The following is a 15,772-nucleotide window of genomic DNA, read 5'->3' on the forward strand; positions in this document are numbered from 1 at the left end:
TCAGTGGGACTTGGGATCAAGTGCTGACCGTGAAACTGGACAATACCACAGATAATGGTGGACAGTATCTTTTTCACAATAACAAAAATTGCATTGGCCACTATCAACCACTCCCATTTGTTTCAAAATTATATTTGATGCTGAAGTTCTGTGGCGTAATCTCAGCTGGAGCTATTTAAACTTTATTTCTTTAATTTTGTCATCTTCTTCAATGCTGTTTCCCAGTTAATCTGTGCATTTAGCTTAGCTTCCCACTTTACCCTTATTACACAGGAGTGCCAGCTAGCGCGTTTGAAAAAGATGAACTTTTTGTGATGAGTGAAAGGCAGGGATAGAATCACATGCACAGATATGATGAGGAAGGTTGTTCCAAATAGCAGCAAAGAGGAAAGAATGTTCACGACAGGTTCTTACATTGACACAAGGAAGTTTCAGAAGGTAACAGTCAGATGAGAAGTGCAGAGTTCAGGTAATTACTGTTTTATTCCATACTTATCTGAGAATTCTTCATGGCTTAAAAACTGACTGTTCCCATTCAAAATATCTTGCACATAAAGTACATTTTTAGCTGTCTGAGTTTTAAAATAGAATGGACTTCAGCTAACTGCAAACTTACTGTTGAAAAAAAAAAAGGTTCTGCATAATCTCTTTGCAGTTATCTAGTTCATTGTGAGCATTAATGTTTTCATAAAACTTGAATACATTATTCCAGAAATGATTATATTATCTATCATTGGTAAATTTCTTGCCACCATTACAATTAAAACTATGTATTTCTGGGCTTGTCACTTGAATTATTTTCTTCCACTTTAAATTTCTTGTGTTGAGTTTTCTTATCCAAGTCAGTTTCAGTGCTTTTTTGAAGGCTTTAATATTTGGCGGTCGAATACCTATATTTTCTACATTTTTAGCTGAATGTATCCTTTTTATCTTCTCTGTTTTTTGGGGGGTTTTTTGTTTTTTTTTTTTTTTTTTTTATAGATCCCAAACGAAATTAAAAGACATGTTCTGTAGTTGTTTGATGTCGGTGTCTGGGGGATTTGGTAATAATATCCACAAATAGACAGTTTTGATATTATCAGAAATTTTATTATGGCTATTCTGCCTAACATTGTACATGTCCTTTTTAGCCATATTTTGAACAATTCTTTTACCTCCATGAGTGTCAGCTACAGTAATTTTTGTTAAGTTCGCTAGGTCATTTCTAGACCAGAGTCCAAGGACATTAAATTCCAAGGATTCCAATGCGTTCTTTTGACAGCTAAGTATTGTACTCACACCCCCACACCCCCCACCCCCCACCCAACTAGATGTTTACTGGGTTGTTGTTGTTGTTTTTCTAAATTTAACTTCAGACCTGAAATTTGCTCAAAACTCCATAATGTATCAAACAACTTTTCATTAGATTTTTTGCCCCTATCCAATGTAAATGGTGTATCATCAGTGGCTTGTTTTGGATTCTGTATTTGCTACAGTAAGCAGCTCTGGCTCCTATGTAATGCTGTAAAACGATGACTGATGGAATGTATTAGGTTCACTATTCACTTTGCCGTAGCAAGCACAATACTGTATTCATCGAGCTGAAAAAATGTAAGAAAATTAAACAACCCTTGTACTCTCCTCTGAGTGTTCCATCTTTGTGTGATGGAGTGTTAGTGATTCTGAATGCCCGAAGTAGGATACCTTTCACTCTTCGAACAGGAGCATGGCAAAAGTTTGCCAAGGTCTGCTTCTGGTCTGAATGAGGTTTGGTGACAAAAATAGGTTGCAGATATATCGACTCACAGCCAGTAGACCTATCAACAACAAAAATAATAAAAGACATGTTCTCTACTTTTACATGGGCTAATTTTAATTTTGATACCTTTTTATCGGCTTTTGTTTGATTTATAAAAACGTGGCCCAAAATTTACCTGATGTTTTGATGCTCTTCTGCATTTTCCAAACAAAATAATCTTTTCCACTGAATCGACAGCTAAAAAGTTCATTCTTTCCTCTTTAATATGACATACAAAATGGCCTGGAAGCATTTTAGCTGTAACATATGTTTAAGGGAAAAGCAGGGGCCCTGCATTATCTGATGATTTCCATCACACTGATCTAACTAGATCTTTTTTTTAGATCAGTGGTTTCAGTGCTCAGTTGAAGTCTTGTCGCAGAGCTCAATGTAGTTCGGGTTTTGCTCAGATTGACCAAATATTAAATTCCTTCATGAGAATTTGGTTATCAAAGTTCTGTTTTTTTTTAGATATTGAAGAAAAAAATGCAGGTTCGATCGCAGTAGTCAAATTGGAAGTGGCATCTCAGTGATGAAGAGAAGCAGTAGTATGATTTAAATTTGGGGAAAAATCAAAACTTTCACCAGTTGAATGCCTATAAGACGTCAGCTGATGTCCTACAAAAAGTGTTGCCATAGTACCTATAAGACATCCAATGACATCCTGCCTATGTTCCAATTTTTCCTTCATTTGAGTTTGGTTTAATGCACATAGACAGACTCTGAACGGTTAGTTTGATGTGTCTAGATTATAAAAATACTAATTAAATGAGCATACATCAGGTAGAAGACCCCTTTCTATTCAATGATGATTTGCAAACTGGGCTTGTATCATATCCAAAAAAAGGTGTTGAAAATGTTGTCCAGTAAAGGGAGTGGTCCTGTCAGCAGATTTACATGATTTTGAAAGCTGTGCTTGTGACTTTGGACAGCTACAGCGATCGAGAAGGATCTCTCTTGTCTGATGATTGGTTTGAACATGAAGGTTACTGACAACGACAGTGATGAAACTGACAGCCCATTTGATGGTAATCAATCCGTCCATCCAATTACACAGCGTTTTTGAGCAAGTGACTATGACTGACAGAATACATGCAGTGGAAGAAGGGGAGGAGAGGAAGAGGAGTGATGTAAGATGATAAGTCGAATGCCTGCCGGAGGTTATGATGGGGCCGTGGCAGTTTGATGCCAGAGTTCTCACATTTCAAAGCAGACTGCAGGAAATCGACAACCACCAATGCTCCACGATTTTCACAGGGTTAAAACGTGCTTTTTTTTTCTCACTGGATCAGATGGTTGACTTGTTTGAAGAGGTGGCAAGCCCAGTGCACAACAAGCACTTTCATCGGTGCAAGTGCAACTTAAAGGGAGTGAATGTCATCAGAGAACCTCACACTCTCATTTGCAAAAGCTCTTAGCTGTCAAAAAGATTTAAAGCTTGCCAGCTCAGTTTCTGAGACCATGATTGACCTTTTACATTGACTATTACCACCTTTGTCATTGTTGGGACAGTGATTCACTTATATGTCTACACGAGCTGTGATTTGTTTTTATAAGCTTTTTGCCTGTTTTAATTTCTTCAACAGGTTTAATCTGACAGTAGGCTTGCTATTACTAGCTATATTTTGTTTCTTTTTTTTTATGGATGTCATTAAGTGGAGGTGGAAATAGACTTGTTTTGTTGCACAAAAATTATAGACTTTAACCAGTAGAGTGCCTACAAGACGTCAGCTGACGTCCTACAAAAAGTGTTGCCATAGTACCTATAAGACGTTCACTGACATTCTGCATATGTTCCGATTTTTCCTTCATTGGAGTTTGTTTCAATTCACATAAACAGACTGTGAACAGTTAGTTTGATGTGTCTGGATTATAAAAATGCTATTGAAATGAACATACATCAGGTAGAAGACCCCTTTCTACTCGATAATAATTTGCTAACTGACCACGTGATACATGCATGGAAAAGGGGGCTGCACCATGTGCAAAAAAAGGCATTGAAAACTGTGTCCACTAAAGCAAATAGTCACAGTCAGCAGATTTACACAATTCTGAAAGCTCTGCTTATGGTTATGGACAGATTTCACAATGGAGAAGGATCTCTCTTGTCTGATGATTGGTTTGAAAACGAAGGTGATTGACAGTGACAGTGAAGAAACTGACAGCCCCTTTTGATGGTAATTCAGTCCATCTATCCAATAAGACATCTTTTTTGAACAAGTGGCTATGACTGACAGAATATGCGCAGCCAGCGTTGGAAGAAGGGAGAGGAGAGGGAGAGGAGTGATGTAAGACGATAGGTCGAATGTCAGCCAGAGTTCATGAAGGGGGCATGGCTTTTAGGAATGAGTGTGCTCACATTTCAGTGCAGACCATAAGATGACAACCGCCAATGCTCCACAATTTTCATGAAACGCAGGGTGGAACCTGCACTGGACATGAAACACGGGCTTTTGTTTTTCACACTTTTTTTATTTTTTTAGCTGAATCAGGTGGTTGACTTGTTTGAAGAGATGGCAACCAGATACACAGGAGACACTTTAATCGGCCCACGTGCTACTTGAAAGGAGTTATTGTCATCAAAGAACTTCACCCTCTCACTCCCGAACGCTCTTAGCTGTCAAAAAGCTTGCCAGCTCAGTTTCTGAGACCATGATTGACTTTTTACGTTGACCTTACCCACCTTTGTCATTGTTGGGACAGTGATTTACTTAACATGTCTGCACAAGCTGTGATTTGTTTTTATAAACTAATAGCCTGTTATAATTTCTTCTACAGATATAATCTGACAATAGGCATGCTATTTCTAGCTGTATTTTGTTTTAACACTGAAACATATAATGGAATCTGGAAAGATATGGAATAGTAGGAATATGGCTTACAAACGATGTGAAAGACTGAAAAAAATGATTATGCAGAGAAACTATCTCAAGTGAAAACTTTATTCAAATATGGATGAAAAGAAATATTGCACCTTTTGGATGTGTTGCTATGTTAAAATCTCTTCTCTTATCCAAACATATTCACCGTGGATCTTACATCCAAATCCTCCTGATTTATAAATAACTGTCAGAAAATGTGTTTTTCAGTTCATATGCAATTGCAAACAAGACAAAATAAGTAGGAAGACAGTGACAAAAAGGTGTTACTTAAAGAAGGGGGTTTATACATACCAGATGTAAGAAAGTACATTGAAGCTGTTAAACTTATTTGGTTAAGAAAATTCAGCATTACAAAACATAAATGGAAAAACATTGCAACTGAAATGTTTCCATTTTTCAGTGAATCAGAAAAATATGGACCTATGTATGCAGTGCATAACAATATTTTGCTTTTGAGACACTTTCATGGCTCATGCTTATAGGGAGTCTTCTTGTCATGTCAAACCTTAATCAGATATCGACCTTCACCAGAACCACTTTTCTATTATAATGATAAATTCAAGATTGGAAATAGTACTATAATTCATAGAGACTGGGTTGATAAAGGGGTGTGTTTCACTCAATGGGAGTTTTCTTCCACAAAGTGAATTCTGTAGGAAATTTGAAATAGATGTATATTTTCTGGCAAGTAACGGTTGCTAGAGAACAACCAAGAAATACTTAGAACAGGTAGGTCTTAAAGTATCAATAAGCCAGAATATACTTAATATACCCATATACCTGGGACATTGAAAATAATATTCTCAGTATCTAAAGGTTCATGGCAATACTATCATGTTTTACACAAGTGGCCTGATAATCTAGAAATATTAGTTGAGAAAAAGCTTTTACCAAGCTTTATCAAATAAAAGACATAAAACTAAGTTGGCTTCAGTTTCGCATGAACAATTGTAGTTTAAAATAAGATGGGAATTGTAAACAATATTAGTTGTGATTTTTGTTTTGAAGTTAAAGACAATGTTCTTGTGATGCTATCACTTGAAACACTTTTGAATAGGCCTGGAAGAATTACTTAGTGTGAATTTGAAATTCAGTCAGTATGTAATAAATTTTGGTTTCCATACTGATTCAGTTCTGTTCTTGACTTACTAATCCTCCTGCGGAAGCTACACACACACACACACACACACACACACACACACACACACACAGAGATATACACACACACACACACACACACACACACACACACACACATATATATATATATATATATATATATATATATGTAAATTAGATAAATGCCTTCTAGATATTCACTCATTTGGGAATTATATTGTCTCAAGATGCAAAATCAAAGAATATAACACTGTAATTGTAAGTGATACATGCAGCTTTAAGATAAAATAGTTGCCATACTTTGATTGGAAACAACGTATGAAACAATATTTCTAACAAGCTAATCAAATTATAATATGTTACTATTCAGATGTTTTGTGTGAAGTAAGGGTGCAAATTACAGTTTGTTGTTATTTCTGTACACAGGTGTGGAAAATCTTTGACATGTACAGAACTGAAATACAACCTAATTAGGGGAGATATTGGAGAAAGTGTGCGCATTACGCTATACACAAATGATACATTTTGGGTGATATTGATGTCTTTTCCTATATTTGATGACTAATTCAGATGATTTTTGCAGTTATTCACAGTTTTCTGCTTAGAATACCATACATGTATGTCATTATATTGTTTTGATCTTTGATTTGCTTTCATGTTTTCACCCATTTTGTCCTTTTTCCCTTTCTTAAATAATAATATGTATTTGTCAGTGGTCTAATGTTTTAAAAAAATTGAAATGAAAAAAATATTTTAAAGTATGTTTTAAAAAAAGGAAAAATTGGACAGTCTGCCTTTAATCCACCAGACACTGATACCGAGTTGAACTCAGGAAAGTTAAGCGCTTTAACCATTTGTTTATTATTCCCTGCCCTTCCCTAGAAATTGAAGAAAAGAAAAAAGTAATAACTAAGCAATCAAGGAATGTTGTCAAACTAAAGACCTGAAAAGCTATGTCTGTCAGAATGACAGCACAGTGTGAAAAACATTATGGGGTATGTTGGACAGAGAGCAAGAGAAATAACTGGACTGTGGACATTATCAATAGGGTAGAAAGTGACAGAATGGTTAAGATGCTTATCTGCCAGTACAGTGTCGATGGGGGTCTCGGTTTGAATCCTGCTCCCTCTCTCTTCCTCCCAAGTTTCACTGAAAAATTAAACTGAGAATCAAGTCATTTTGAAGAGATGATAAACCGAGGTCCAATGTGCAGCACTTACTCGGTACATTGAAAGAAAAACCTGGCAATGTATGTGATGTCCTCTGGCAAAATTCTGTAGAATAAATCCTTTCCGATAGGTATACAAATCAGGGATCGCGCTAGACTTTTTCAAAACGCGTGCAGCTTACGCAAAGTCGGCAAAAAAACGCGTAAGTTAGAGTCGGAATTGCATCAGACCTTTGACACTAAATCAAAGGTTTACTCACCTATTTTCGCCGCTCACGTCGGCGCTGAAATTCACCGCAAGCCCTGACAATCAGTTTGTTGCACTGGCTCAGTGCTGGACCTTCCATTGCAATGCGCAACAGCGTGTCCACATGCGCATCTGTCAGTCTTGATCAGTCAGCAGTTTTGATCATATTTTGCCAGCTGAAACCTCTCACAAGGAACAGAGCTGACAGGGACTGTCAATGCAATGTTCGCCAGCACAGCAAAATCAGGATATGTTGCGTCATAATCCATGATGACGACTTTGCAGGCTTTCTCGAAACTGGTCACGCCCTGTAATGACGCCACTCTGTTCCAAAACTCGTCAGCTAAGCAGTGTTGTGTGCATGCGTACTCTATTAATTGGCTGTAGCTGTTAAGAGTCACATAGGCATCTCGCAGTGCTCCGCATGCACAGACACTTTGTCTTGTACCGTCTGATTCAGTATCGCAAACCTAGCTGCCAAGTCAGTCCTAAAGTTGCATTGATACGGCTTGGAGTAAAAGTTGTTTTGCGTAAGTGTTACGCGTGAGTGCTGTGAAAATGTGTCGGCGAAAATGAAAATGCGTCAAATACGCGAAAAACATGCGTTAACGCGATCCCTGACAAATATGTATATATATATATATATATATATATATATATATATATATATATGCATGCACTTAAGGCCTGACAAAGCATGTTGGGTATGCTGCTGGTCAGGCATCTGACTAACAGATGTGTTGTAGCATATGTGGATTTGTCCAAACGCAGTGATGCCTCTTTGAGAAACTGAAACTGTATGGATGTGTTTGATAGAGTGAGAGTGAGGTGGCTGGCTACATGAAGAGAATGCTGATGGGTCTTGGCTTCCCACGACCTCCAGACAACATCACCATCTTCACGCTTTTCAGCAAACTTGAAGCAAAGGTAAGTTCAGTTCTGTGTTTCATCTGTTGATGTTCTTTTTCTCTGTTTCCTCTGTCCCTCTTCTTGTTTTTGACTCACTTGTGTAAACAAAGTGTCCGTGTGTCCGTGGTAAACTTTAACATTGACATTTTCTCTGCAAATACTTTGTCAGTTGACACCAAATTAGGCATAAAAATAGGAAAAATTCAGTTCTTTCCAGCCATCTTGTTTAAAACAATATTGCACCTCTGGGATGGGCACAAAAAAATAAAAAATGAAGCCTAATTATATGCAAACTGCATTTACTGTTATATTTTTTGTATTCTCTAAACTTGGCACTTTGATCTGATATTCTGACCCAACAACAAGAGCAGTCATTATTATCATTTTTTGTTCAAACAGGAACTTCTTTTGCTAAGCATGGAAGTTTTATTTATTTTGCAAACGTTTTGGTGCAGATAGTAAAAAAGGGAAATTACTCTGTAATTAATGCTAGGGGACTTAATTCGCTTTAAACTCATCTTTCTCATCTTAAACATTACATTTTGAAATTATACACAATACATAAAAAGCTTGGATTTTTTTTTTTCAGTGTATCACAAGTGAGTCTTGAAGGCCTTGCCTCTCTTGTTTGTTTTTTTTGTGTGCGTATTATGTGCATATATTCTTCCTTCTGCTTTCTTGAAGTTGACCCTCAACTTGATTATCTGAAATTTGGAATGGTAGTAAAAATGATTGAATTACTGCAGAGAGAAAGGACAGTTTTCAGGTCAGATCCAAAGGCAGCAGTAGGATTGGGTGGATGGAACTTGTACTGGAGTGAACCCACATTCTTAGCGCTGTAGTCCTGGTCAAGTGGCACGATGACTGGGAACTTACTTGGCTACAGTGGATGGCCAGGTTTTCTTTTGTGTTCTGGTGTGCACTTTTCATATATATGGATTGTTGATTATCATAAGCTGTTTCAGTGTTTGCATTATAAAGCATGAAAATTGAAAGTGAAGCTCAGTATAACAACAACAACAAAATTTTTTTAAATACTAACGAGAAATTCCACCAGAGTATTTATGAGCTAGGAGAAAGACACACATTGTGGTCTTTTGTGGCAGCACATATGTTGGAAACACAGCTTACTCATGTGGTCCAGTGTGTGGGTGAAAAGATAGTAGGAAACTGAAAATGGGACAGTCATGTTGTGTTCATGGTCAGGCATGAGATTTTTCAGATTGTAGTCTGAAATCAGACTGAAGGGAGACCTGGAAAGTAGTGACTTGTTATACAGACTTCACAAAATGTTAAAGACCACTTCATAAAAGCAGGCACGTTTTCATGAAATGTAAGATAAAATTTTAAAAATCTTGACAGGTGCTGATGACAGTGACTGCATAAACCTTTTTTTGCCAAAAATTCAACTTCATTTCACTTTGCCCCCAAGCAGAAAACTGTAAGTGCCCAAGTGGATCATAATTTTCTTTTGTGAATCCTGTAGGTTTATGAACTCTTGTGAAGGTAATACAGCATTTTCAGACTGAAACATAAAAACCCAGATGATGGATGTTTCGATGCACCTCATGGGTGGAGATTTTTCCAATTTCATGTCAGCATATATGCAGACCTGCTTGTGTCTGAACCCCTTTCATATGTGTATGCATGCAGAAGATCAAATATGCTCATTAAAGATCCTATAATCCATGTTAGTGTCCTGTAGGTTATAGAAACAAAAACATACCTAGCATGCACATCCCTGAAAACAGTATGGTAGCCTACATGGCGGGGTAAAAACGGCTGAATACGTAAAAGCTCACTCTTACATATGAGTGAACTTGGGAGTTGCAGCCTTGGAACACAGAAGTAAAAGAAACCTAGTCTGATCCATGAATGTGTGGATGCAGATCAAAGAGCTGATGGGACAGTACCCTGGGCAGATCAGCAAGCCACTGCTGAAAGCACGCCTTTCAGACAAACAGTGGGACAGCATCATGGAGATCAACGAAGCCATGAGCCAAGAGTACCGCATCCGGCGAGAGATGTTGCTAAAACGTCTGGATGTCACCATCCACTCTTTCAAATGGTCAGATAAAGCCAAGGTAAGAAAGTGAGGAAGTGCTGTGGCACAGTCCGGCATTGGGCTTACCCTGTATTCACCCATGATCAAGGTTTGACGCCCAGTTTTGGCATGGTGTCAAATACTCTCATCTAGTGTGAATGTGTACCTGAATTTGGTTGGGGAAGGTAAAAATGGCAGGAGAGGGTTAGGCCACGCCTTCTTATGCCAAGCCTGAACACAGTGGATATGAAATCAGTGTCCCAATGGCCATAAAAGGCTATAGATTTTTTAACTTTTAAGAAAATTAACATTTGAAATGTTGATTTTTAACTTGCATGCAGGAACAACTGGATTATGATAAATTTGTTATGGTTGCAGCTGTTGTCTTGACAGAAAAGGTTTAACTGTTGTACTTTTTTTTTTCTTTTTTGCTGCCCCAACATCTGCACTGTTTCAGTGGCATTACTCCCACACCCCTCATTCCAAGTTCCCCTTACTCAGCTACACCCAGGTTTGTCGCAGTCCCAGTGCCGGCAGTCCACAGAGTACCATCAATGTTAGGTCGTCTGGAGGCCACACACCAGAGGAGACCCTGCACTGCTGCTGAGTCACTCTGATGGTGTTCAGTAGTGCCTGTTCTGATTTGATGTACTTAGGACATCACCTGCTTAGCCCCCTACTGATGACAATAATGGCTTAGTCATGGAGCCAGACTGTGCATCTCCCCAAGCATGCTCCTCCAATGGCAGTCCCCCATTAATCTGCTGACACTGAAGACCTTAACAAGACTCACCCAAAGCACTGAAGTGGAAGGGTATCAAAAAGGAGGTCACCATGAGAGCAGGGCTTGAAAGGCTAGATAATTTTGGGCTTTTTTTGTGTTGATGATGAAGGTGGAGGATGCTGATGATGATTATGATGACAATGCTGCTATGGAGGTCCATTTAGGTTTGGGACAGCATGACAGGGCTGCACTATCCGGGCATCAACCAGGCTCAAGATATAGGCACTTGTAGTGTTGGTCAGGAAATCAGAGCAATACACCCAAAGACGCATCAGTGAAGTGGATGATACTCGACTGTGTGGTCCCAGTCTTCCCATTTAAGCCTATAGCACACTCAACTCTGGGTAGGAGCCAGTCTTGGGCTGAAAAACCCACCTCTGCTGGGATTCGAACCCGCGTCCTCCCAGCTGTCAGTCTGCGACACTAACCACTTCGCCAGAGCGGCTGGTTATAACTGTTGTATTTTGTACTAATAAGAACCCCTTCAAAGCCACAGTAAATAACCGTTTTTGGATTCCTGTGTGCTGGGCCAAAATTCTGCTTTCGTGGGTAGGTTCATTTAACTGCTTGTTCATTTATTGAGATATCTAAGATTTTTGGCATGTTTTTTGCCTATACCCCTGGCTGTAATGTGACAGCATAATTGCGTGATGTTTTTGGTAATTGGTGTAATAAACATGGGTATATACATGACTTTTTTATAAAACACTCTTTCAGAACATACACTCACACGCTCCAGAGCATGAAACAACAAATACACTGCTTCATTGTACACATGGTGGTGTTTTGATTCGTACTCCTGCTGTTTATTCTTTTTGTCATCCTGAGCTTTTGACTCTGTTTCGGGAGCCTTAGCCTTTCTTTTAACATTGACTCTGTTTCGGGAGCCTTTCTTTTAACATTGAAGATCGTTCATCGCCATCACACCATGAATGTCAACATCTGATCGCGTACGCGCAAAGATACTGATCCGTGAAGCGAGCTGCAGCAGACAACACTGTACATTTCGATTGACCGTGTTCAAGGTTGCTTTCTTGGTGTCTTTTAATTAATTTTCTTTTGCCTCTATCAGTTTTTGAGTGCCAGCTGGGCACTGTTGACAGAAAATTTGCATGCCCAAGCCAACTTTTCGTAGCCTTTGCACCTGGGCACTCACTAAATTTGAAATCTGCACACGCACACGCACACACACACGCGCGCACGGATTCAGTGGTTGTGCGTCTGCAGTTATCCACTCACCAGTCAATCCCAACTGACAAAAAAGTATGCCCCATTCTGCCACGCCCTCTCCTACTCACCAGTGTCCCTCTTGATCTCCTCCCCCTACGGAAACCTGACAACGGGGGAAAAAAGTTGCAGCACTTGTTGGAACTTGTTCTATTTCTCTCCTTTCTTAGCCACGTCAGTCTCTGTTTCTTCTTCAGAAGTGGTGGAAGCATCACCCATGCTAACTTGGTAGTCTGGGTCATCACGCTCTGTTGATGACAAAAGAGGATGATGTTGGTCATCATCATGCTCACCTTCATAAGAATTGCTTTCATCTTTGTCACAAAAATCTTTATCTCTTTGTCTTTTATGATCTCTTCAGCAGCTTCAAGCACCATATAGTGCTTGAAAACAGGTCTACATGTCGATCTGCCACTCATGTCCACCATCTTCAAGATTGTGAAATGATGCCAGTTATTCTCACGTAATTAATGAGCCCATCCGGTGATTGCATCAAATTTTGAAGGGAAGGAACGACACTTTGACTCCTCTGCTCAGGTCAGATTCAGATATCAGTGTTAGTTCCCTTTTAGTTTCTCTAAAATTGCGTGACAAATTTGGTATGTACGAGGTACATACTTTAGGCATACTTACAAAAGTGGCTACATACAGCATATGTAGCTGGTTCTTACGAGGTTAAGAGAGAAAGGAAATATGTGGATATGACCTGCAGATCTATTTTTGCTTCCTGATTGTACAGTTTTGTTAGATGAACTTTGTTTGCCACCAGTTATCTGTATGAAAAAACTCCCCAGTCACACGATTCAGTTCATGTCAAAACAACACAGAGAACTTGCTCACTTCAAACTTTGTCAAGGGGGAAAGTTAGTTTCCTGTTGCTTGGGAAAGTTGGCTGCTGCTGTCAAGGTTTGTTACAATGTGAAAAATGACCTCTTGATATCAACTAAAGTCACCTATGGTGGTGAAAAGTGTAGTGGACTAAAGTCACTAAAAGTGACAAAAGAGACATTGTCCCTCATTATCAGTGTGTAGTTGTTAGTCCTGGTGTGAAATTGGTTGTACTGTTTACTAACTGACTGATTTGTTATTTGCTGTCAGCGCAATGAGGCCAAGATCAACGATGTGTATGATCCCATTCAAAAAGCTCTGCAGTCCAAAACAAGTATTGGTGTGCCAGACATCTTAGCTGCTAGAGAAGGTACAATTTTCTGTCTTCCCTATTTGTCATTGCAAGAAAGCAGTGTTGTGTGTGTGCATGTTTGTGTGTAAGAGAATGAAAACAGAACTTGATGTTTTGTTGCAAAGCTGATTAGACACATTCATAGGCAAGGTTGTTTTTAAATAACTTCTTTACGTTTCTTGCAGTGAATATTTAGGAGTTAACTTGTTGCCTGCTGGATAAGAAGGGGACTGATAGGTGCAGACTGAACAAGCATTCAGAGAGTAGGGGTGAGTGGTGATGCTGATAAGTATTTGGAGTTATCCCAGGATGCAGACATTAACATTCTGTCTGCAGAACTGGATTTTATGAACATGATGATAATACGTTCAGGTACTACTGTCTAGTTTGGTGCCTCTAGGAATAGAGCTTTTGTCAAGCAGTTGGTGGAATCAATCAGGCATTTGAATTCTGATCTGCATTCAACAGTGATCAGGGTTCAAGGCCCCGTTTCAGCATTATGTTGTATCCTGAGGAAAGGCACACAGGAGCAGGAATTAGTGCATGTATATTTTAAACAGGATTTTATTTTTTCTGCTCCATCATCTGCGCAGTTTCAGTGGCATTACTCCTTCGCTGCTCATTCAGAGTCCTTCATAGACAGCCATACCCAGGTTCGACTGTCACAGTCCCAGCGCCAGCAGTCCACAGGGAACCATCAGTGTTAGGTCGCTAGGAGGCCACACACAAGAGGAGACCCTGCATTGCTGCTGAGTCACTTTGGTGGTGTTCAGTAGTGCCTGCACTGATTTGACATACTTAGGACACCACCTTTAAGTCCCCAACTGACAACAATAATGTCTTTGTCGTGGAGCCAAAGTGAGCATCTCCCCCAGAGTGGAGACGATCACCACCACGTCCCCCCTATGACAGTCCCCCATGAATCTGCTGACACTGAAGACCTTGACATGACTGTGCCCTTGTGCAGATGTGGAGGGGTATCAAAACTGAGGTCACCATGAGAGCAGGGCGTGAAAGGCCACATAATTTGGAACTTTTTTTTTTATATTATCATTGATGGTGAAGGAGGAAGAGGATGGTGATGATAATGATGCTGCTGGTATGAAGGTCCATTTATATTTGGGACTAAGTGACATGGCTGTACACAATGCTTCCTGTTAACTCTCTCCATACGAACGTCGAAATGGACGACGTTAACAGCGTTTCACCCCAATTACCATCATCAAAATATTGCAAGCGGAAGGCTCTTATACTGAAGAGGTGAATGTTGACAGAGAATACCACAGTTCTGACGACGGAAGCTAAAGGTTGGGTCATTCAGACACCCACTGGACATCCGAAGGGTCTGTGTAGAGGAGAAGAGAGGACTGGCCGTACTGAGTGAGTTAAAATTATATCCCAGCATCAACCAGGCCCAAGATATACAGACAATTGCTGTGTTGGTCAGGAAATTAGAGCAGCACACCCAAAGATGCATCAGTGAAGTTGATGATACTGGACTATGTAGTTCCAGTCTTCCCATTTAAACCCATAGCACACTCAGCTCTGGGTAGGAACTGGCCGCTAGCCCAAAAAACCCACCTTCACTGGGAATTGAACCCGCATTGTTCCAGCCATCAGTCCATGACGCTAACCACTTTGCTACGGCAGCTGTTGGAATAAATAGTTTTGTCATTGTTTGATTCAGTGGTGTTGATGTGTATGCAGATCTGACTCACATTCAGAAGACCAGCTCGGGTGAAAGCAGAAAAGAGTGCAATATCAACAAAGTTCTCATTGGACGCGTAAGTGACTCACAGAAAAGTATGGTAAAACAGTGGTCAGTTAATGATAAAATGAAGGGTTGCTATTTATTGAAGCCTTCCCAAAGAAACTTACCAATGTACCTATGAATGTATGATTGAATAATTTCAGTGCTGTTTAGCTCTTCAACAAATTTACATAAAATGCTGAGTAAAACACGGCAACAGACATTGTTGTCATATTTTGTGTCTCAGAATGTTGTATGGCTTTGCATGCCAGCTTGAATTACAAGTTTGAATCACAAGTTCTTCATTGGTGATGTTCATATCAAACACAATTTTGAATTAACGCATTCTTTTTGGCTCACTTGTGGAAACAAAAGTAAGTCTATGTAATAACCCTGATAAGTTGTCTGTTTGTATGTGCCTGTGGTAAACTTAATCAACTTCATTTTCTCTGGTTATAGTTTATCTTTCAATACGAAATTTGGATTAAACAGAAAAAAACCAACTTTCCAGACATACCAATTATAGGGATGCAAGTTTTCAAGATAAACCAGTTCAATGCCTTTTAGACGTTAGCTGATGTCCTGCAAAAAGTGCTGCCATAATGCCTGTAAGACGTTCACTGATGTCCTGCATGTATTTCGATTTTTCCTTCATTGGAGTTTGGTGCAATGAACATAAATAGAC

The 15,772-nt window shown here is 39.4% G+C and overlaps 1 protein-coding gene across 2 annotated transcripts in view; it reads left to right on the forward strand.

Annotated features, from left to right (window-relative positions):
- LOC143280817 (protein FAM98A-like) overlaps positions 1 to 15,772 on the forward strand; it is a 122,393-nt gene that overhangs the window by 88,121 nt on the left and 18,500 nt on the right. Inside the window, exons 6-9 of one of the 2 annotated variants that reach the window (XM_076585515.1) lie at positions 8,010 to 8,120; positions 9,992 to 10,186; positions 13,256 to 13,355; positions 15,045 to 15,121. In XM_076585515.1, the coding sequence (XP_076441630.1) occupies positions 8,010 to 8,120; positions 9,992 to 10,186; positions 13,256 to 13,355; positions 15,045 to 15,121 (483 nt within the window). The remainder of the gene's footprint in view (positions 1 to 8,009; positions 8,121 to 9,991; positions 10,187 to 13,255; positions 13,356 to 15,044; positions 15,122 to 15,772) is intronic. The other variant, XM_076585516.1, reaches the window with a different exon arrangement.

This window comes from Babylonia areolata, chromosome 4 (assembly GCF_041734735.1).
Source record: "Babylonia areolata isolate BAREFJ2019XMU chromosome 4, ASM4173473v1, whole genome shotgun sequence".
Taxonomy (NCBI): domain Eukaryota; kingdom Metazoa; phylum Mollusca; class Gastropoda; order Neogastropoda; family Buccinidae; genus Babylonia; species Babylonia areolata.